This window comes from Crocodylus siamensis, chromosome 5 (assembly GCF_052110815.1).
Source record: "Crocodylus siamensis isolate JL-2025a chromosome 5, ASM5211081v1, whole genome shotgun sequence".
Taxonomy (NCBI): domain Eukaryota; kingdom Metazoa; phylum Chordata; order Crocodylia; family Crocodylidae; genus Crocodylus; species Crocodylus siamensis.
In genome coordinates, this window is record NC_143399.1 from 67436908 (window position 1) to 67459575 (window position 22668).

Sequence of the window (22668 nt, forward strand, 5' to 3'; positions counted from 1 at the left end):
TCCATTTCCCCCCGTCTTATTTTTCTACTCATTTTTGTGTATCTCTGGAAAATGACAGTAACAGTGGTCATTGCCTGTGTGCAAAAAATTCGACTGCAGTCTCCTGTCATAGGCCAGCTATGCACTGTGAGTGTATCAGTTTAGTTGCAGGCTGACTGAGTGCTGCAACTGTATCAGCCACTGGGCTGTTTGGTCCGGGATCGAGGAAGTGGATTTGGGAATGAAGCAAAGACAAGTTTCACTTACAACAGTAAAAATGAGTTTTACTTATAACAACAAAAAATATGTTTAAGCAGCAAAAGATATAGTTTGCACATATAACAGTTAATAAAAAAGGTTAAGCTAATAGACAACGTAACAGTAAAAGTTAAAAATTGGCAGTGATAATAAAAACAGACAGACAAATTGACAGAGTTCCCACTTGGTTAGCAACTCATCAATAGTCCCTCAGTGTCAGGTACACATCAAGTTGATCCAGCAAAGTCAGGCATCCCTGATCCATGCTGTTGAGGGAAATACCAGGTAAGGTCCCTCAGTCAGGATCTGGTCCTCACTCACACTGGGAGTAAGGAATCCGCAGGTGTGGGAGAGCAATGACCATTCTGTTCCATCCTTCCTGCTGGTCACTTAATGTGCATGTTCCTTTATATCCTGTTTTATGCTAATCTGTTGGCTTTAGAGCCACTCACAATCTTACCCTACAGCTGTTACCCTATGGGGTTAAAAGGTGTTAGAAAGTATTATAATAGGTTACTGCCTAAGTTTGGGTTTACCCAATAAACAAATCACACCGCATCACTTTGGGGTCTGAGATTAGCATTTTTCCCACCCAAGTCCAACCTACTTAAAATTTTCAAGATATGTTAATTATACCTTGTGGTTAGGTTTGTCAATTTTACTGACCTTTAAGCAAAAAAATATTAAATCAGCTAAGTCTGCAGTTTTATTTTTTAGTTCTGCTTTTTGAAACTCATGTCAGTCTTATGATCAGTACAAATAGTTAACTATAATAAATGTTATGGGTTATACTCCTGACGGACAGGAAGCGTCTGCAGGAAGCAGTTTCATACGCTTTATTTTAGCCAATATTTATTATGTGCCTTACCAGCACTACACTAATACAGCTTTTAAACTGACAGTATTTAAGTGGATCATCTGGTAAATTGAATTTAAGCTGATATTAGAAACAGTTTTGTTGGAGCAGTGAAGATGGGAGGATGGTGATGGGGTTGAAGGATAACTTGTAGTAGCATTAATGAGAATTATGTTTGTAAATGCACCTTGCATCTATAAGGGAGAAATAAGACATAAAACCTTATCTCTCTTCCCACGGTCTATTACTAATTATTTAAAGCTCTGAAACAATAAGTATCTGAATAGCAAAATGAAATATTTGCAGTGCATAGTAGTTGTACGTTCAAGTGCTTTTGTCATTCCAAGACCACAGAATTATAATTTCTATTCATTGTTGTGGAAACTGGCTACCAGGCTTAGTGCAACTTGGGTATGAGAGAGTTTTTCTTCACTGCAACGTTAACTTGATTTATAATTCAAGAGCAGCTCTTGGCTCAAATCCCGTCTACATGCAACAAACCTTACCTGTGTGTGGAAGTGTTATGAACTGCTCAGAGTCCCAGGCTTCTACTTGAGTTAGCACAAGTTCTTAGCTGCTAGCTAACCAGCTCTATGGGGTAACCCAATGCAGCTCAAATGCTAATTTGTAGCAGGACTGCTCTTGTTGGATCTATGCCAACTGGAGTTAATTTAGTTATGGAAAAACAGAGTTGACTCTTCCATGAAAATACTTGTCAGTTGGTGGCAAAGATGAGAATGATAACCCAGAACTCCTGAATCCCTGTCCCACCTGCTCTATGGCAGACTTCTCATGTATAATCGCTTGTAATCATTACTTAATTTACCAAAATCAAGAAATTACTACCTAACAAAATTCAGTTGGCACATTACATTCACTTACTATGTTTGCTTAAATGAAACATTCTACATTCAAGGTTATCTGAAATACATACTGTCCTTTCTCATCATGGGATTTTTTTTTCTCTTTTTTTGTTTTTGCCTATTTCTAGGGTAGAAATCTAGCTACAGGAGAGCTTGGCTTCTTTCCAAGTGATGCGGTAAAACCTAGCCCATGTGTAAGTAAAAGTGTCTAATTCTGTTTGTCATTGTAATTGTTTCCTCAAGAACATTCATAAGAAAGTTGCCTGGCTTATTCCAGGGTTTTATTAATCTTGCCTGGCGGGAATCATATTTCTAGTTTCTGTGTGTTTGCATGGTATGTTCAATATTGTTTAAAATATAACATTCTAATGCTTTTGGTTATTGGATTGAAATTGTAAGTATTAAAAAAAAGTGCTCCAGAGACAGATTTAACTTTTGGGAATTTAATAAATTAAATTGTCTAAAGAGTTTTCACATAAATACACACAGATTATGGAACAAATACACTGTGTGTGAAAGTTGTTTCTTTTTTTAACAATGAGGTGAGAATGCTGTGGTTCTAATCTATTCCCCAGTCACTTCTGGTTACAGAGAGAGATTAAGTTATAAACAGTAAGTTTAGAAAACCTGTAAAAGTAAAAAGGAGTAAAAAAAACCCCCAAAACCCCTTTCCCTTAATCCAGACCAAGAATTCAAAACCAAAATTCAATCCAAATGCCTTCTTCATGGATTTCCTGTAGACTCTGACTTGCTTTTTTATACATTACAAAGCTATCATCAAATTATTAAAAACTACAGCAGAAAAATAACAATAAGAGAGATTACTTTATAATATTTACTCACAATGTTTTTGGTCATAAGTGAGGTTTTTCTTATTGTATTGTGCAATAACCTATAACAGGTCACTTCTTATCTTATTCCAGTGAAATTCATAGAGTTAATTGGCATAAAACTAGAATTATGCAATGACAAATTGCCCTGCTCATTTTGCTGCAACACTGCTTTAATTTGTTTCACCATTAAATACAACTTCACTAATAAATCTACTTTGAATACAACATTTAAGATATTGTCATTTTGGTATAGTAACTGACTTGAGACAGCTTTTAATAGACACCTTTTGATATACCATGATAAACCTGTAAGGCTCAGGTCATTCCTTAGCTCCAACAAACAATCTTTATGTTACTCATAAATGATATATATGTTTTATAATAGATCTTGAGACATCTTTTACAATTCATAATCTCAGAAAACAGTTTGCAAGGGCCAAGCATTTTTTAAATGTTAAGGTCAGTTAAATTGAGTGACAACACAGCTCCCTAATAAAGATAGGATTCTGCTGACTTAGGGCCTTGTTACACATTATACTGTGAGCTGCTTAAATGTTGATTGGTGTTACTGCCAGCTTGAGTTTGGAGCAGTTGCCTGTTCAGGCCAAAGGGGCCTGGATGACTGAAAGGTAAGAATCCCCCACTTCTCATTCAATGCTCCCCCCCGACCTTCTGCCCCTGCAGCTGCTCCTTGCTTCCTGCCCCCTCCCCCCCGTGGTTGTCCACGCTGTGTCCTGCAGCAGGAAAGGGTTAATCTGCCTTTTGGAAGTACTAAAGCACGGTGCAGTATGAGTGGTTATTGTATGGTATGCATGGTGCATGATTTCGCTGCTACATCGCTGTAGTGGCGCACTGTGCCGGGGAGCACACTACAGTGACATAGCTGGCGCTCATATGTAGACTCATGGGATCACTACGTCGCTATAGTGTGCCCTATGGCAATGTAGCACATTGCTATGTTACCGTAGGGTGCCGTGTAGATGCACGCTTTGTGTATAAAAGCTGTTGTAGTTGTGTGGTACATGATCAGTGATATATGGTGCTATGGCAGGTGCTTCATCAGTTTGGCAATAAATTCCATAAACATAGAGTCCCACTATAAATACTGTAGCAATTTTTTAAAGGCAAAACTAGCTCATTTGCAGGGGGCATCACAATAGTTTTCAAGTGGGAGGCTTGTACAGTTAAAAACAAAAATAAACAAAAAAATTCACTCTACTGTTAAGGCTGATATGGCAATGTGAATATTACTGTCTATTGACATAGCTTTCTGCTAAATTTAGATAGATACTATTAAATAGAGGATTGAAAATAACATGATTTTACAGTATGAATAAATATTATTCATGAAATGTTAGCATCTGGAGGCATGATCTGACCAGAAAGATAAATTGATGCTTCACCACTGTTAACCTGGAAGGGTAAAATATAAACATCTTATTATGACAAATGATGCAGTTAAAGATACTGAAACATCGATCAGATTTTCAACATGCTATAAGTTTTACTATTATTATTAAGTATAACAATCTTTACAACCAGCCAATATAAAAATGCCTAGAAACAGCATAAAATACATATATCAAAAGACTTTAGGACTGACTATTGAATGAAAAACTGCTGAACTCCAGAATATTTATATTCCACTCTCCTCTTAGCTATACCTATAAACACTTTTTTCTTTTTGCAATATGTAGTGTATGTCAGCAGACATTTTCTATGCGATCTGAATAATATTAGGTTCTTACTGGCTTTCCTTTAGTTTTCTTGCTGTTGTTGATATCTTTGGATGTATAGTACAATTTCTAGTATAGTATTTGATATTTTGCTCTTACTAGCAATGGGCAGGTTTTATTGTAGAACTCAACACATTCAGGATTATTGAAAAGGATAAATGTTTGTCATTGTTCTAACCATATACAATCAACACGATCTGCTATAATGAATAGACCACGTCAGGTCTGAATTTTCAGTTCCATCCAAATATAGGATTACATGCCATCTTGACAAGAGGATGTTTGCTCTTCTAACTGTTCACATAACACAACAGACTTACCAACTGGAGGCAGCTGCGTCCAGTGTGGTTGAGGACTGCTGCCTGTTTAGTCTATGGTTGAATGGGTGCTGAATCTTTGAATCTGATTTGGCCAAATCAAATCGGGACAGTGACTCGAATCACCAAATGAAATCGCTGTCCCTCTCAATCAGCCAAATCGAATACTTGCTGCTTTGCACAGGTCTATTCCCCATCATGCTTGGCCTTTCGGGGTCTGGCCATGCTGCCCTCTCAGCACAGCTTCCCTGGAGGTGAGGGCTCACTTTAGCTCCCCCCAGCTTCTGGCCTGAACCACTGCAGGCATGTGTCTGCACTTTTGGAATCAAAAGTCAATGTCTGTTCACTTGCCAATCAGTTCAATCTATGCAGGTTAGACTAACTTGCAGAGATTGAACCAATTCAGGCTTAGGCTTTTTAAATGTAGCCTTTATGTACTCCAGTCTGCTTTCCTCCTTTTAGTCTTAAAATTATATTATGACACAAGATTACCAGTAATTCTTAATCTTTCTGTATTTCATGGATCCTGTTCCATCGTTTTGGTTAAATCTGCATTCCCTTCTCTTTTTTTCCTTCTTCAAGACACTGTGTAGCTTAATGATTGCTTTTAACATCACCCTAGGTGGGAGATTTATTATTATGCAAGGGAATAGGTTGAATAGAGGCCTTTAAACTATTGACTTGTACTAGTGTCTCCTCTATGCTTTGGAGACATTACATTTTTTGTCATAATACAGTACACAATTATAGGCTCAGATACATTCAGGTAAGAGTAATAGGTTGGTTATGTGTCAAAATGTTAGGCAAGAAAAATTAATGAGGGGTCATTCTATGATATGATAAGGGCAGTAAAGAAAGCTTAATTTATGACCATGAACCCTCCTGTTTGGATGGCAGTGGTTGAAAATAAGTTGTTCCAGTGCAGGTTTGGCAGTTCAAATTAGCCAAATGCTCACTGAGCCAAAGAGCCCCAGGAGTTTTGATGTCTTGAGAGCCAAGAAACTTAAACAGAAATTTTTGTGTGAAACAAGGAAACATGACAGCCTAATGCCTAATTTTTCCCCTCTAGCAAGCTTTAGCAAGCAAAAGCTGAGAATAGATGCACAGATGCATCGCAGATCAGCAAGCAGTTGGAATTGATATAATGTGCAGAATAAGCATTTTGTGTAGCTCTAGTGTTGTCTTTTTACACAACCCAACAGCCTTAGAATAAGTTAGTAAAATTGTAATAGTTCTTTCTTTTTCTTCTCTTTGGATAATACTTTTTGGATAATTTGGGTTCAGCTGAATTTTGCATGCTCAAAGACTTTTTCAGGAATTTTTAGGTTTGGGTATGGTTTTTTTAGGTTAGGTTTAGGTCCCTTGTGGCAGGCTGCAAATAAAAATACTTCTATATATATCTCCTCTCAACTCAGACAGTCCATTTGTTTCTGACATAAAGGCTTGTTTTAACTGTTGTTTCTAAACTCCTTCCCCTTCATTTTTTTTTCTTTAAATTTGCGTGCCAGCACTTCAGCAACACTACTGGAGTACACAGCAATTGCACTGATACCTGATCTGCTAAAATCTTTCATCCTACTTGACCTTTGCTACTTACACTGCAGACTCAAGCATGTGCAGATTGCTGCTAACTACCTTTCCACAAACTTGAAGTAGTTTGATCAAATCAGCTCCATCCATTTCAGGATCAAGTTCAAACTTGCCTACTGAGACCTTGCTTCAGCAAAAGACTTATGCACATCTTTTAGCTCATGAATCAATAGAACTATGCATGAATTTAAATGTAGGCACATGTTGAAATTTGTAGCTGAATTGGGGTAGGAGTCATGAAGATTTTATAGATCATAAATCAAAGCAAATGCTACTATAACTTTTTCTATTAAATATCAGAAAATAGTTCTTTGGGTTCATTAAAAAGTAATGTGAAATAAACCTTGGTTTCCTATATAAGGCTAATTGTTGCTTGTAGTGGTAACCCCCCCCAAAAACCCAACTAAACAAACAAACAAAAAACCCCACAGTTACCGTATTGTGGGATTTGGAGACACTCAATGCCCATTAAATATTTTGTATTAAAATAATAGCTCTATTTTGAAGTATTTCAGATAGGAGTGTGGGATAGCCATAGGGGAATGCTGACATTATGGGATCCCATCTATAATAATGAGAGAGAGAGAGAGAAAGAGAGAATCAATCTTCATCCTAATTATGTTTGATTGCAGTTTGTATTTTAAATTATGTAAAAATTAAAACAGTTGATCTTCAGTATACACACTGATTTAAATCCAAGTATAAATTTAAAGCTTATTAGAATCAAGTCATAAAAGTACATCAGAAATCTGTTTATTCCTGTTAACTATCTCAAGAGATCATACAACATGCCTCATAGCTGACAGCCTTTTCAAGGCAATCTAATTCAAAACACAGTTAGTGAGTTAACTGCATTATTGTACACTTAGCTACAAATTTTAATGATGCTTTTCAACAATGTGTATCATTAGACAAGTATTTTATAGATTGAGTGAATGTATTGCAAAAATAGATTTCAGTTCATTTGAAAAATTGTCCAGGGTTTGTAGCATTTGTCAGTCAGATTTAAAAAAAAAAACAAAATCAGCAACAACAAAAATGTATTTTTAAATATTATTTTCCAAGCAATATAGAATATTCTCGCTCTGTGAATTAGTTCAGTAGAAATGGTGAATGAATTAATTCAGTAGACCCAAATGACTGATCTGACTCTTCTCCATTTTTCTAGTTTGTAAATGGGGTATTTGGAATTTCAGTTAATGCCTCCTAAATATGTGTCAGTTAAGGAAAGAAAAAGCATTCTTTAATTTCATTCTGTGATTTCTTTTCACATTCTAGGTGCCGAAACCAGTTGACTACTCTTGCCAACTATGGTGAGTTCTGGATTAGCTTCACAACAATTGTCTTGAAATAAACAGTCATAGAAAAGGTGCGTACAGTTGTTTGCCACACCTGACCTATGTTCATGAAGCTTACTTTAAGCCTCATGAACACAGACTGGTAGTGGCACATGCATCTGTTTGCTGTTCCTGGGAGCCATGTGGGGAAATGGTGTAAGTAAATTGGGGTTGGAGGAGGGGTTAGTGGGTTGGGGAGGGGGAGGAGGTGGGGTTGGCAGAATTGCGGGAGGTTGGTGGGCCCACAAGGGAGGTTGCCTGGTCAGGGGTGGGGGAAGGTTGGGGAGCTAAAAATAGGCCAACCAGAGTTGGCAGGGGCATGGGACTGGTGCAGACCCAGGGTTGCAGTAAGTGGCTGGGATTTTCCAGCCCTGGGGCTGCAGTGCAAACTTGTATAGGCATTCGCGAGATCAGGTTAACCTAAACTTGATCTAAGTTAGTGTACCTCCTCAGGGGAATTAATTTAGATTGGGTGTGCCATTTGTTGGTGATTTAAGCCGTCTTCACGTCTATACAATTGGGCATTTAGATCAACCCAACCCTGGTTAGGTCAATCCAAATGTGACACCTGTATGTACCTAAAAGCAACAGTGTTTTATAGCTATCTACTCGTAATTTATATTGTTTCGTCCATTCTAGGATTCTGTTTAGTGGCTGGGGAAAAAAAAACAAATATGCACCGTCTAAAAGCATTTTTCATGTAATGTGCTTAATGATTTTGACATTTTGGTTACAAGTCTGTGTCTACGTAGTCCAAGTCTGAGAGGTTTCTGAAGTGGTATAATAAAAGATCAGTACAACACAGAGCGTGCAAGTTGATTTTACATGAGATGATAGAAATTAACAGAGTGAAATATGTTTTGTTTTGTGGAAAATTTTGCAGTTCCCTCGAACAAAATTTTAGCAATCAGTAGTGATGGAAATGAACAAATATATCAACTCACTGCCAGTGTACAGCTTACATGGGGCATGGTACAGTGTGAAATTTTTGCATGGGAGCTAATTTCACCTTAAAATAAAATAAGGGACTGATTCTGCTCTCAAACTAATTTATCACTTTCATGTAGTTACTCCTGATTTATACAAGTTTTATAGCAAATGGGATGAGACCCCCTGATCCAAATAACACCCCCATTTGTATCTAATTGAATAAAATACATTTCTAGTATTCATTCTTCAATGTTATAATTGAGACTATATCCAATTAAAGACAATTTTTTCCTAAAGGTTTGTAATTTTAAGTTGAAAAGTGTCTTTTAGATTGAACATTGCCTAAACTCTCAACCTAAGATGTTTTTGCAACAAATTTGAAGATGCATCAGAGATTTTCTACTCTTAAATAAGTTTGATCTCTTATGATATTTAAATATCTTTATTATTAGTAATAATAATAATAATGTGACTAGTATGAAAAATATATACCAGTAAAGTAAAAGGTTACTATACTATAGTCATGAGAGATTTTATAACTGCTATAACATGTTGCCATTTTAGAAATATCTTTTGCAAGGTACTGTTCTCTGCAATTATCTACTTCAAAAAAATAAAGCCTGGCAATTACATCATGTTAATAAATTAACCAGTGCACATTATTCTCTAAGTTAAACTTTTAAATTATTGTAAACGAGTGGTGCTGAACCTTTTTGGCCCATGGACTTGATGGGCTGTGCCTGATCCCTCTGTGGGCCAGATCCTGCCGGGTCCCTAGCTGGCTGCACAAAAGGAGAGAGGGGGCAGCCTGGCCCAGTTCAGCCATGTAGTGGAAGGGGATGTGGCCTGGCTCTATCTGGCTGTGCAAGTGTCATGGCCCAGGTCCACCCAGCCCTACCACATGGGTTTTGGGGTTTTGGCAATGAGGGGTGGTAGTATTAACTGCCACTGCTCCCCTGCCGCCAAATTTCTCAATCTGTGGTGAGTCTTGTGGGCCAGATTCCAAGGCTCCACAGGCCGCATTCAGCCTGCAGGATTGAGGTTGAGCTCCTCTGCTGTAAACAGCCAGCTGCAGGCAACCCATTCTGGAGCCCCACTTGAGCTGGTTGTGTTGAGCAGGGCAAAGCATCCATGCAGACCAGAGTGCAGGGACAGTGACATAATTATTTCTCTTGGGTTTTGGTCTGACTTATCAGACCTAGGTTGAAATAGACTTTTTATATAACTTCCTGGAGTTTAACCTGTCCATTATATTTGCCATAAATTTCAACCTGCAAAGAAAATAGGTTAACTATGAATGAAAGGAAAAGGTTTAGGCAGGCAAAGTTCTTTGAGCAGATGTGATACCTTTTATTAGCTGGTCTAATAAAAGGTATCACATCTACTCAAAGAACCTTGCCTGCCTATGTCCTTAGACCAACACAGATTCAACCAAAAACCCAGGAAAAAGTTTATTTGTTTACAAAATTCATGTATTAATAATTCAGAGGGTGTTATTACATATGTCTGTCAGGAAAACACTTTTGTATGTGCTTAAGTGCTGTTGCCATCTACAGTCATTATGTATATGAATGAATTTGCACAAGTGCTTCCTTCCATAAGGATGTGCTTAAATGCTTTCTTGAATAGGGACCATGGTTTTCTGTACCAGGAGGTGGCAGATGCTGTTGCATATTTTCTGGGCATGCTGAATTTTCACAATCCCAACATGTGTTTCATTTACCAGTAGTATTTTGGTGCAACCTTTAATCACAATCTTGTGTACAATATTGGAACTGTAAATTGCACGTTTAATACACCCATGGCACGTATTTGAAGAGAAGCTAATATGTATTTGTTTTTTTCTGGCACAGGTTTGCAGGAGCCATGGAAAGATTGCAAGCGGAGACTGAGCTCACCAACAGGGTAAATAGCACTTACCTGGTGCGGCATAGAACCAAAGAATCAGGAGAATATGCGATTAGCATTAAGTAAGTGGGATGAGCATTTTTACAGAAATAGCTTTTCTGTTGCCATTGATGCTGAAATGTTTGCAGTCAATAAAGAACATCATACATCTCATTGCAGCTTGTGTAGTCATATGTATTTTTTTGGTTTTAGGAAATTTGCTCTCTCTCTCCCTTGTTCCCTAGCCTTTTTATGAATTTTTCATTAGCCAGTCATTGGTTTAAAAAAAGAAAAGAAATAGCTATGGGAGTAGAGATTCCCAGAACTTGGGATTCACCCTCCTAGAGAAATAACATAGAGTAGGCTGTAGTGTCATGCTTCCATTGCTTGCTTCCCTTGGATCTTGTTGGCTATGTAGTGGATCCCAGCATGAAAAAATGGGTAGAGGAGAGTTCCACCTAGCTTAGTGATCATGTCAGTCCACTGGGAAGAGGGCGACATGGGTTTAAACCACCATAGGGGGAGGCCGTAGAACCTAGGACTTAGGCAAGTGCTGTTACTGCTAAGCTGTTGGGTGTAAAAGGTGAGCAACATCACCATCTCCTTTGGCATTGAGTAACATCAAACAGTTACTAAGTTTGCTTTGACTTTGCCTCAGGGGGATTTGGGCAAAATTCAGGTTGGTTCCTAGTATGTATTTGGGTATAAACAAGCATTGCCAAATGAAGTGGATTCGCCATTTCAGGATACGTCCTTCCACAGCAAATTTGCTTTGTTGGGCAAAACTCATATCTCCCATTGTCCCGCACTGGCCCAGTCCTGTGGGACAATGGGTCATAGGTTTGCTACTTAGAGTGATGCACCTGAGAGATTCCCTGGGGCATGTCTCTGTAAGAGGGGAAAGTCAAGGTTCCTCTCATAATGAGGTGACCTGGAGATTGTCCAGAGTGCATCTTGGTAAGAAGAGAAAGCTGGGTAGGCACTCCCAGGGCTGGAGGGGCCTGATCCTGCATGGGTATTCTAGGGCATGCAGGATTGCACCCCTCAAGTCCCAGGCAGCTCTGGGACCACACCCTCCCACCATAAACCTAACAGATGTCTACCACAGTAAAGCAACACGAATTGATGCCACCTATATTGCAGCCACAAATTCGGGGCATTTGTGGCTTGGCAAGGGGTCTTTCCTTGCGTTTGCTTGGCCTTTATGTTGCCATAAAATAGATGAGAGTGGGCGGACCTAAGTGGCTGATCTAGATCGCTTCTGAGCATATCCAGTACCCAAGTCTACACATATAACACACTTTTCAAGCCGAAATGAATGACCTAATCAGACCTAATAAATTATTCAGTTTGAATCTGGGTGTCTAAGCAGTTTTGTGGGGTCAATTTGAATCTTTCCTCGTGACTGATATGCCTAAATTTCATGCAAATCCTGCTTTGGTTTAATAAAGGTCATTTAGGACCTGGTGTTTAGGCCTTGGAGAAACTAAAATATACCCTATACTTTATATATTTTTTGTTATTCTGATTTTAATTATCCTGGGGTAGATAGGAGGTGTCTATTACTGTACCTTGCCAGTATGTGGCAAAGGAGCCTCTGGAGGTCATCTAGTCCAATCCCCTGCTTGAAGCAGGTTTGTCCCTATCTAAAACCATCCCATTCAAGCCTTTGTCTAACCTGTTCCTAACTCCACACAATCAACTTTCTCCCTCAACTACAAGGCACCAAAAGCAATCTAAGTTGCCACAGGTAGAGCAGGGGGACAAGGACTTGTCAGTATCCCACTGCTGCAGGAGTCGTTAAAATGCATTTGAGTGGCTATCCTGGGATGGAAATGGACAGACAAAACCTTAACTGGTGTCAATTACAGTGGTGTATCTTTATCTTCGATTTTTTCCCCCCCACATACGTGGCTGTACTGGATTGGATGAAATTACCCCAGGTTTAGGATTATCATCTGTCCAGTTTAGGGTATTCATTTTAAACCAATGAAAAAGTTTTTAGTTTGACCGGGGCCTTATGTATAAAACATTTCAGGAATGTATGGGTAAACGAGTCTTATCAGCGGAAATTATTATGAGGGTCTTGTTTGTTTCCATATTGATTCTCAATATGAACTTGAAAGCAAGCAATATACAGGATCTCCTCATTAGAACCTACTGGTAGTTGGGATTTTTCTGAATTCAGATTGCATCTTCAGCTATGCCCTAATAAATATATTTGGTTAATTAGATGTCAACTTTGTATTGGCATGAATATACATTTTGTCGTAAGAATTTATTCATGTAGTGTTATTGGGGCATGCCCTTAGGTAGTTATTGATCTCCACTGATTAAAAACACATTTATATTCATAAGTTATTCATTGCCCACAGGTACAATAATGAAGTGAAACACATCAAGATTTTAACAAGAGATGGCCTTTTTCACATTACAGAACATAGGAAATTTAAAAATTTAATGGTAAGCATTGATTAGGTTTTTTTTCCCCCCCCCCTCAAAATGCAACTCCCATGTAAATACTCCCATTGAATTATGTGCTGGTTCATCAGCTTTGAAGAAATACCCTTCCAGCCCCTAACATCTATGAATCTAGGCTGAAAGACTGGCAGAATAATGTCCATCATTCCCACTTAGGATGTTTTTATATATTTGTAAGGCAAAGATTTTTTAGGGTGGTGTCTTCTATTGAGCCAACTGCATAGTTGAAGCATGAATGTCTTGCATTCAAAAGCTTGTCTGACTCTATCTCAACTGTGTCTCTCACAATTCCTGACCATCATAGCTGCAACATCACTCTAACCCATTTGTATATTTGTGGTGTTCAACCTTTGTAACAATGGTGTATGCTTAAAATTATATTTGGGGCCAAACTGTGCCTTATGCAATGGTATGCAAGGAAGGATACTGCAAGAATCCTGAAAAGGGACCAATAACTAATGACATCTCTGAATTCTTTAGGACTGGACACTACCCCTGTAGGCTAGGTACAAACAATCAGGGAGGTTAGAGAAAGATTTGATCACATTAAAAATGGCCACCCAATCTAACTTGGTTTGCCCAAGTACACTAGATAGGTGGATTTAAGTGCAAACTGTACAGACATTCAGGACAGTTAGATCAGTCTAAAAGTGGCCAACCTGATCTAAGTTAACTCTACCTCTGAGGTAGTCTAACTCAGATTGGGTTGGGAATTTTTAGGCTGATCTAACTGTCCTGATCTTCTGTACAGTTCCCAGTGCAGCCCCAGGGCTGGGAAAGCCCAGCCGCTGGCCCCAGCCCCAGGGCTACTCAGCTCTGATTGCAACCCTCTCTCCTCCCTGAATGTCTGTACATGCCTGTAGTGTCCCTTTTCATACTAATGTAAGTAACATTCCATACCAATACCACATCTCTCCATATCTGTTGAGGGATATAACAGTGGCTATGCTCTGCCTATGGCTTCTGGAAGAGATTTTTATGTACCATTCCTACATGTTGGCCAGTGCCTGTCAGGTACAATCTAATGTTTAGGGTGTGTCTACCTTAATAGGGTGGTTTTTTTCTCTTGTTTTGCTACAACTTGTCCTGCTCATATACTGAGAGTACTGGACTCAAAAGGGCCTCCAGGTAGTTGCTGGCATTTTCAGTTGCGTGTTGTCTAACCTTGTTCAGATCAGATGTACAAGATATGGTATGTAAAATGCTGGCTGTGCTGCATCAGCAACAGCACTCTGTGCTGACAAACAGTAGAGGTTTTATCTGAAGATTTTCCTTCCTCAGCTTTATAGCTAACAGTGTGTCTCTCTCCACAGCACAAGGACCATGTATGGAAAATGAATTTGTGTTTGGACTGCAGACATGCTTAAAAAATCCTTACCCATTAGGGTGATTATTAACCAGCTTAAATAGAGCAGTTCCAAAACTGCTTTAAACCTGTGCTAGGGAACAAAATGTCATGGACAGATGGTACACATGCACATGGACCACCCCATCACGTTCAGACTCTGCACCAAGCATAGCTCGGTGAGGCCCTAGTGTTGGGCCAAAGCCCTGAGGTTTTGATGTGTTACTGACTTTAAAAGTTTAATCAAAATAACCTCATCATCTTCCATTTAAATTCTGACCCCTACTTTGGAGGTTTCTCAATAAAAGTCCACATGTTTTGATTAGGTAGTACAACAATCATAAATGTAAAGTGACTGAATGCAGGGCCTCCATGCATTTGTGAAATGTCATCACATAAGCATTTTCTGGGGCATTGTTAAAAGAAGTTGGTTCAATATATTATACTTGGAGCAATAAATTGGATTGCACTTAGACTGCAAATTTCCTGAATGATCTGAAATGATGAATAAAAATGCAAGACTTCAAAATAAGTGAGAGCCACACATTGTAAAACAAGGAAGTCTTAACATTTGCTTTAAATGTAGATTCTGACAAAGAAGGGTCCTGCTCTAAAGCAAGAATATTTCATGCACGACAGGGAATTGAACAAAGACCTATGCTTAATGTGGATCTTACTTTAAGGACATGTATATTAGGAGCAGAAATAGATTCCTTGCAAAGGTGCCTCCAAGAGAGTTTCACAAACTGGTGTGTGTTCTCACTTGATGGCTAGAATCCAATTATGTTTTATTTATGTAAGAGAAATGTACTCAGATATCTCAGCTCTGATTTCAACAGGCTTCTACACAACCTCACAAATGTGTGAGGGAGGTGGTCACGAGATCCACAAACGTAACATTGGGAACTGATGAAAGCATGTAAGGGCTTTCAGCATCTTGGCAAGGCATGTCAACTGAAGTTATATCCTGCAAAATTTCCATTGATGGCTTTATAGTATCATTGACATGAACCTCAAAAGAAAGCATTAAGATCAGAGATAAATACAGGATCACAAATCTGAAAGCTAAAATAAAGAGCTTGTATCAGAAGGGACAGATGAGGACGAAAGAAATCTCTGCTGGAAAGGCCAGTTCAGTAGCTGTTCTTCTTTGGTAACATTTAATATGAAAAGAGTTACTTGATGACCTAACCTTAGCATAGTACAAAGTCTACCATATGCAGTGTTGGTACAGACTGGTAGATCAAGATGGGTGCCATTAGCATGCAGTATAGAACAGTGACATTGCTGTGGAGGCGAGGTACAACAACAGAGGTGAGGCAGAGCAAGTAAATCTATTACAAAGCAGTCATGGAAGGGTAAAGCAGGTATCTGCAACGAAATAATATCTTCCTTAGGATGTGTTCTCACAACATGCTTCATTAAATATGTTTTTAAGATTATGTTTAACATGGGGAGAATGAAGCGAATAACATATCAGGATGAAGTGATGTAAGGCATAAATGTTGCAGTTGACTTTAGTGGAGTCTGGTTTGCATCAACTGAGGAGTCAGCTGTTCACCAGTTTTAAGCTTGCCACTGTAAATGTTTTAACCCAGATCATCATTTAATCATTGTAGTGTAGCATCTGTATTATGAGCACAAGCTAAGGTTTTAAAGGTGATTGATATCCCATGCTCCCTAACTTAATGAGTACAATCAACCCTGGCTAAATCAAACAGTTTAAATTCCTATCAACTTTTTCTTTTACCGGATTATACATTTGTTTTATACAAGTGTTCTGTTTCTGAAAGCTGCCTACAAGTCAGCTTCTGTTGCTTGTCTCTATGATGATTTGGATCTGGATACTTACTGATTATTTGCCAGAGATGTGCCTTGCTGAAACTGCAGCATGCCTTCTTAGCTAATATAAGGTCATGGAAGCCCAAATATTTATTTTATTTCTAGTTTTTTCTGTTTACTTGTAGTGCTTGGAGATCAATGATTATAAACTAGTAAAAGAAGGTGTAGATTTGATTTTTGCTTTAGATACTGCTTTGGAACCACCTATTGAGATGCACAGTATTGCACGACATGGACTAAAATTCTCCCAAATTCAGTTCAGGGGATTAACATTAAGATTGTTTTAAAAACTTGTAACACTTAATGGACTTTGTTGAGCTGATTTCATTGGAATTACATTGATTTTCATGAACTGCTTCAGTTTTTTGAGGATAGTCTGATTATGTCGGGCCTGTTTTTAAATCAGAAGAAAACTATTTATGCTTTTTCCTTGCTTAAATTGAGGCTTGGCCTGGCTGGTGTTTTTTTGGAAACTTAAACATGGCTGAACTTAAAGGATTATTGAATGAATTGTTGATGAGAGTTAAACGTTTACAGTAAATTGATTTGCTTTTCACTTTGGTTTTAAAGAGTGAAACACTATGATTGACAAAACAGAATAATTAAATGAAATGTGTTTGGCTAGCTTTTTCTGCTTGGCTTCTGCTCTTATTCCTTAGTTTGTCTAGAAGCTCTGTATTTATCCTGTGGAAACTAGTCTGTTAATCCAATCCATAGATTGGCTAATTCAAATTTAGCAGTCATTTACTAGATTAATAAGAGCCCAGGTACTTTTTAGGACATTCTATAAGTTTATAGGAACAGCTCAGACACTCAATGTTTAGCACAAGGACTGAAGTCGCTACTTAAGTATCAGGCTTCTATATGCTATTTTGGCAAATCATTTATAAAAGACAAAAATTCTCAGTGGATGTGTGTACTTTTCCCTCACTCCTTGTGTCATATGATGCAGTACACCAATTTTAATGGCACCACTTTGAAAACTTGACATGTTTCATATATCTGATGCAGAAGTAACTATTGACTAGAAAACTCATACTCTTATCTGGTGTCTGTATGTGTTTAGAAATAACTATGTGGATAAACATTTTTGCAGGAAAAAACTAGGAAAATATAGATATGTACAAAGTATAACTAACAGCTGACATCTCTGTCCACCTTGGAAAGGAGAATACGTATTCAGCAACTTGGCTTTAAGGACTAAATAATTCTCTAACACTGAGAATAGGTGTTTTGTCATTTTTATATGTACCATATACTTTTGGGCAAACATGTAATAATACAAGTACCTTATGCTAAATAGCAGACAGAGCATTAAGTGCATCTATGCAGGCAGACAATACGTTAGGCTACATGGTTTTATTGTAAATTTAGTAGTATATTATATATAATATAGTAAGCTCACATGTAGTAAAATTGTTGTAGGCCATGTACTGGAATTTTGGAGAAAACGTAAATTAAATTTTCAGTAATAACTTTATTTTCTCCTTTCTAAAAGGAACTTGTAGAATACTACAAGCACCACTCTCTTAAAGAAGGTTTCCGAAGTTTGGATACTACTCTTCAGTTTCCATACAAGGAATTGGAAAATTCAGCAGGACCAAGGAGTAACAGAGCAAGTAGCAACAGTGAGTGTTACAATTTTATGTACTGTCTGGCATCATTTAAATACTAAAAGCATACTGATATTTAAAACATCTTCATTTTGCTTTTTTGACATATAACCAATTAATATGGTGATGCATTTAGCTATGATTTTTTCTGAAGCTAAGCAGAACCAGATCTGCCAGCAAGTTTATGAACATGCCTAGCGAGACTTCTCTGCTGCCAAACTTAAAATCAGATTGGTGTTCAAGAATCTATTACAAATGCTAGTGAGAAATTTAATTTGCAGTCTGCCTAATTTTTGCAGACATTTGAATTGGCTGTACTGTTTTTCTGCTTTGTGCATTAATAAGCAGTTGTGTCCATTTCTAATCTGGGCTTGGAAATTAAATGGATCAGTCATGTAATGTGACTGCATACTGTAAACTAGGTTTTCAGTAATGGCGCATCTTTCCAATAATAAATCATTTGTTGAGTCTTCTTGTTTTTATAGTTGAATATGTAAGACCATGTAATACTTTTTAAAAGTTTTAAAAATACATATCATTCAATCACCTGTTTCAAATATATTTGGGGGTATATAACATAACAGTGGGGATTTACAATATTGTACTATCCCTCTTTCTAATATTCAACATTTTCTAGCGTAAATGGAATGCTGTGAAACTATTGTCACTAAATGCGTAGTAGTCCAGTGTTGCATGAAAAGAATTGCTACATATCATGTAAAATGTTTTTTTCTTATAAAGTTGGATTAGATTTTCCAGCATTGCACGCAATGCCCATGCCTTTGCACTGCAACAGAAAGTAAAAGGAAAATAACAATGAATGGTGGTTTTAACAATATGAAGTGTGCTATGAATGAGGAAACAGTTCTGACCTAGTTTCTTGTGATAATGATTTGCCACCCCATCGTCATAATTTACTATATATCTTAGATTTTGACCTGTTCAGACCTTTAGTCCAAGAACACATCTGTGTAATTTAGGAGGCTTTCTCCTTCCTTATACAGAAGCATAGGAGCATTTAGTATAGATCATTTTAAGAAACTATCCCTCTTTGTATCAGTTTTCCCTATTTGGTCTTCTAATATCATCTCATTTCCTCTTGTTTCCTTTCCCTGCTTCCCAGGCCTTCAATTTTTTTTCTCCTATGATATCTTGTTTCCCATGTTTTCTTAGTAATTACTTCCACCTTGTCTTTCTTTTTCCTTACCCTCTCCTTCCTTTTCCACCATCCCTCCCTGCAATCTCTTTCTCTTCTTCCCTTTCATCCCTGCCCTGCCTGGAGGTCCTGAAGAATCTTTCCTGTCTCTGCTGGATCATAGTTTAGCTGATTTGACATAAGAACAAACAATAATTACTTTTTTTTTCCTCTCTTAGACCAGCTGATAGAAGGTATCCATACCAGCTGGAAAAGTAGTGATTTGCAGCAGCATTGGGCAAACCACTGCAAGTGCTTGTAGGATGTAAGATTTTACATAGACCTATTCCACAACCTTAATTCTACCCAAATTAAACAATATCCTGTGACAGAAATTCAAGGGAAATCCATGGAAGGGTAGGAGAAATAAATGTAGTGTGCTCTCACCTTTTGTAAGGAAGTTGACAAGCCTATATTTGTGCTACCATGGAATTCAGACATTTTTGCTACATTTGCCAATGGGGATTGACAAATTTTCTCTTTAGGCCAAACTTGAAAAGTCATTTCGTTTTAGAGTTCCAATGTAAAAAACCTAATAGATTTACCCAACACTGTTAACAGAGCCCAGATACTTTGACTTAGGGTGACACTTTGATTAATGAATTTGACAGTTTTCTTTTGAAGTGTCATCATGTCCCTGTGAGGTGTGTGGGATTTTTTTTTTTTTCAGAAAAGTATCCTTGATTTGCAAACCATCTGTAAATCATGCTGCTTAGTTTTTACAGCTGTCCTGTTAGTTTTCACCAAGCTGGCATTAGAATAGTCTCAAATCTAGGTTGTGTGAACCCTGAAGTATCTGAATTTCATTGCAGTTTGAGAATCAGACCTTATGTTTTGTTAGGAGGGGCTGGAACAAACCAAGAGATTTGCTGGAGTTTGACTCCCTTCAATCACCCTACAAAGGCAGTTGCTCCTTGACCTCTTCCCATTCTCATCTGAAGGCAGAAAGGCTAGCTGTGGAGAGGGAGCCTCTCTAGCAAGCCAAGAAGAATGAAGTTTCCAAGGGATGGGGATAACCCCATCCCATCTGCATCAGACTTCACAAGCACGGGTTTAGTTGGTGTCATTATTTTGTCAAGCTTCCAACAGAAGGGATTTTAAGGTCCTTGGTACATGTTGGGCCTAAATAGAGAGAATGTTTCTGATACAGGATGGTTTCAAACTACTGGAAACTTTGACAAAACTGTACCACCTACAGGTGCTGAAATCCAAAAGGCAACTTCAAGATGACTTAATTTCCTAAGATAATACAAAAAAGGTTTACCTTCATTCATTTATATATATTCGTTTATATATATGTAGGTGTATAATATGGTTTTATTTATTTACCTTGTGTAGGGTGAAGTATTAATCGGCTCCTTGGTTTCCCAGTAATTTATATGACTTCCAATACTTTTTTTTTTATGTTACTACTTAGGCAAAGGGTGATTTAAAAGCTGAGCTACTTCAGTCACAGTCTTCTTAACAGTAAATTGTCATTAGAACCTAATCTTTTTTGTGGCTACAATTAATTTGGCTTTCTGCATAATTCAGAACATTTTGCAGTGGTTTTGTTTAATCCCACATCTCCCCAGAATTATGTCCTCTTTTTAGATATTTATTGCACTGCTTGAGAGGTTGTGCCAACAGCCGTGGAATATGTCAGGATTCCTAGGTTTTCACACTGATTTTATTTTAAAAAGTAAGTCTACTAAGATGAGTTTTGATGCCAGGGCTTGTTCTTGGGGTTTAGTTTTTAGTTCTAGACTTGGTTTTGTGAACACACAGGATTGTACCTAGAAAAATAAGCACACATCTTCAACCCTCCCCTCGCCCCCCAGCCCAAAATAGAAAACTATCCAGAAACACATGGTAGCACAGTCATGTGACTAACACCCTGATTAACGTGAGTAAATGTCAGCCAAAATAAATGACAGTTTGAGGCCTGTCTAGAATGGGGTCTATGAAGTAATTTGAATGTGAACAGAGTTGTTTTGGCTGCATTTAGGAAGTAATTAAGACTAAGTGATATTGTCAGGTGTTTTCCTAAATAAATATTTAGGCTAGCGCACAAAGCTGACCCCGGGGTACCTAACTGTTAAAAGGAATTATGTTAATATAGTAAAAAGAAAAAAAACCCCCTCTGTTCTTAAAGATTTGTGCTGAAAGTACTGCTTGGTGACTAGAACAAAGACAGCCTCTTGTCACTAGCATCCTAGCACTATTAAATAGCAAAACTCCTTTTTGTTTTAGGCGGAGGCACGATTTTCTTGTTAGAATCAAACCCTCAGTCAGATCTGAAGTAAAATTATTTTAAAGAAGACGGCATATTGTAAGAACAGGAAAGAGCTGTGTAGTCTAATATGTGGTGCCTATTCTTTCTCATCGTCTCATCATCCTTTTTGTTCCATAGCTTTCTTTCCTGCTATAGCAACGTGTTTTTCTTTCTCTTGGAACTTGTACTCGCGCTCTTTTAAAGTCACCCTTCTCATTTGCATAACCATCAGTCCATAAACACTGTCCTTGATGCAGCTGTTCACATATGGGTGATCTTTGCATGGCTAGACCTTTGTTTTTTTCATTCGCTGCATGTAAAAGCTCAAGTCCATAGTCCTGCAAATAAATGTCTGAAAGCAAAGAGTAAACTTGTGGGCAGTACAGCTCTACACTACCCTCAATATACATCCGGGCCTTAATGGTGCAGTTTTGTTAAAAAGGAAAAATGCTCCTCCATTTTCTCTTTAAATCCCATGAGAACATCAGCACTACCAGCAGGTGTGTGCTGGGAAATAACCACCAAGTGCTAACTCAGCTTTTCCAGATAGCATTGCAACATCATAGAGTATATTGTGGCAACGTGCATAAAATCCAAACTACTCTGAAATGTTTCTTTTATAAATAGTTAAATCATATTTGGAGATCTCTGTTTGCTGTTACTATTATTTCTTCACTGCTTCTCAAAAAAAGAGTGAGGAAACATGAGAACATATGGGTCGAGTGGGTTAGATTTCTGGGTTAGGTAAGCTCAGTACATTTATCTTTACTTTTTTCCATTAAAAAAATATGGCCATAGGCCACCATAAATTTGTTAGAGATCTAATAAGAATTTCTTTAAGGCTTTGATTGTCTAGGGGTAGTATTACATTTTTTTCAACAAACAAGGGGCTAGAATGAAGTTATGGCTCTACAGATTAAACAGATGACCCAGCCAAATTCTTCCATCCTACATGCACTCAGAACCTCAGCAAGTTTACTGAACTTGGTATCTTCAAGGACATTATTTGGTCCTCAGAGGATATGACATATGCACTAATTCCCACTGATGTTAATGTCTGTTTGGGTGAAATGTGAACACACATTCTAAAAGAACCTAACTCAGTAAGGTAGTTAAGCACATACCCAAATTCAGGCATTTGACAAATCCTGATGATACACTAGGGCTGCTCTCATATTTGAAGGCAGAGACCTGCTCAAGCACCAATAAAAAGCATTTTAAAACTTAAGGAGAAAATATTTTACTTGCAAGAATAAATCGTTTGAAATGCCTTTCTCTAAAACCCGACTGGTTGGTGTTCTTCTGTCTTATTTTTTGAAAATGCAATTGTGAAAGATTAAATTCTAGATCCA

General features: G+C 37.9%; 1 protein-coding gene across 3 annotated transcripts in view; it reads left to right on the forward strand.

The window, feature by feature from the left end:
• The window catches only part of VAV3 (vav guanine nucleotide exchange factor 3), a 283108-nt gene that overhangs the window by 249896 nt on the left and 10544 nt on the right, over positions 1–22668 (forward strand). For all 3 annotated transcript variants that reach the window (XM_090048785.1, XM_090048783.1, XM_090048784.1), the window contains 5 exons: positions 2085–2150; positions 7711–7745; positions 10553–10669; positions 12962–13049; positions 17753–17882. In XM_090048785.1, the coding sequence (XP_089904911.1) occupies positions 2085–2150; positions 7711–7745; positions 10553–10669; positions 12962–13049; positions 17753–17882 (436 nt within the window). The remainder of the gene's footprint in view (positions 1–2084; positions 2151–7710; positions 7746–10552; positions 10670–12961; positions 13050–17752; positions 17883–22668) is intronic.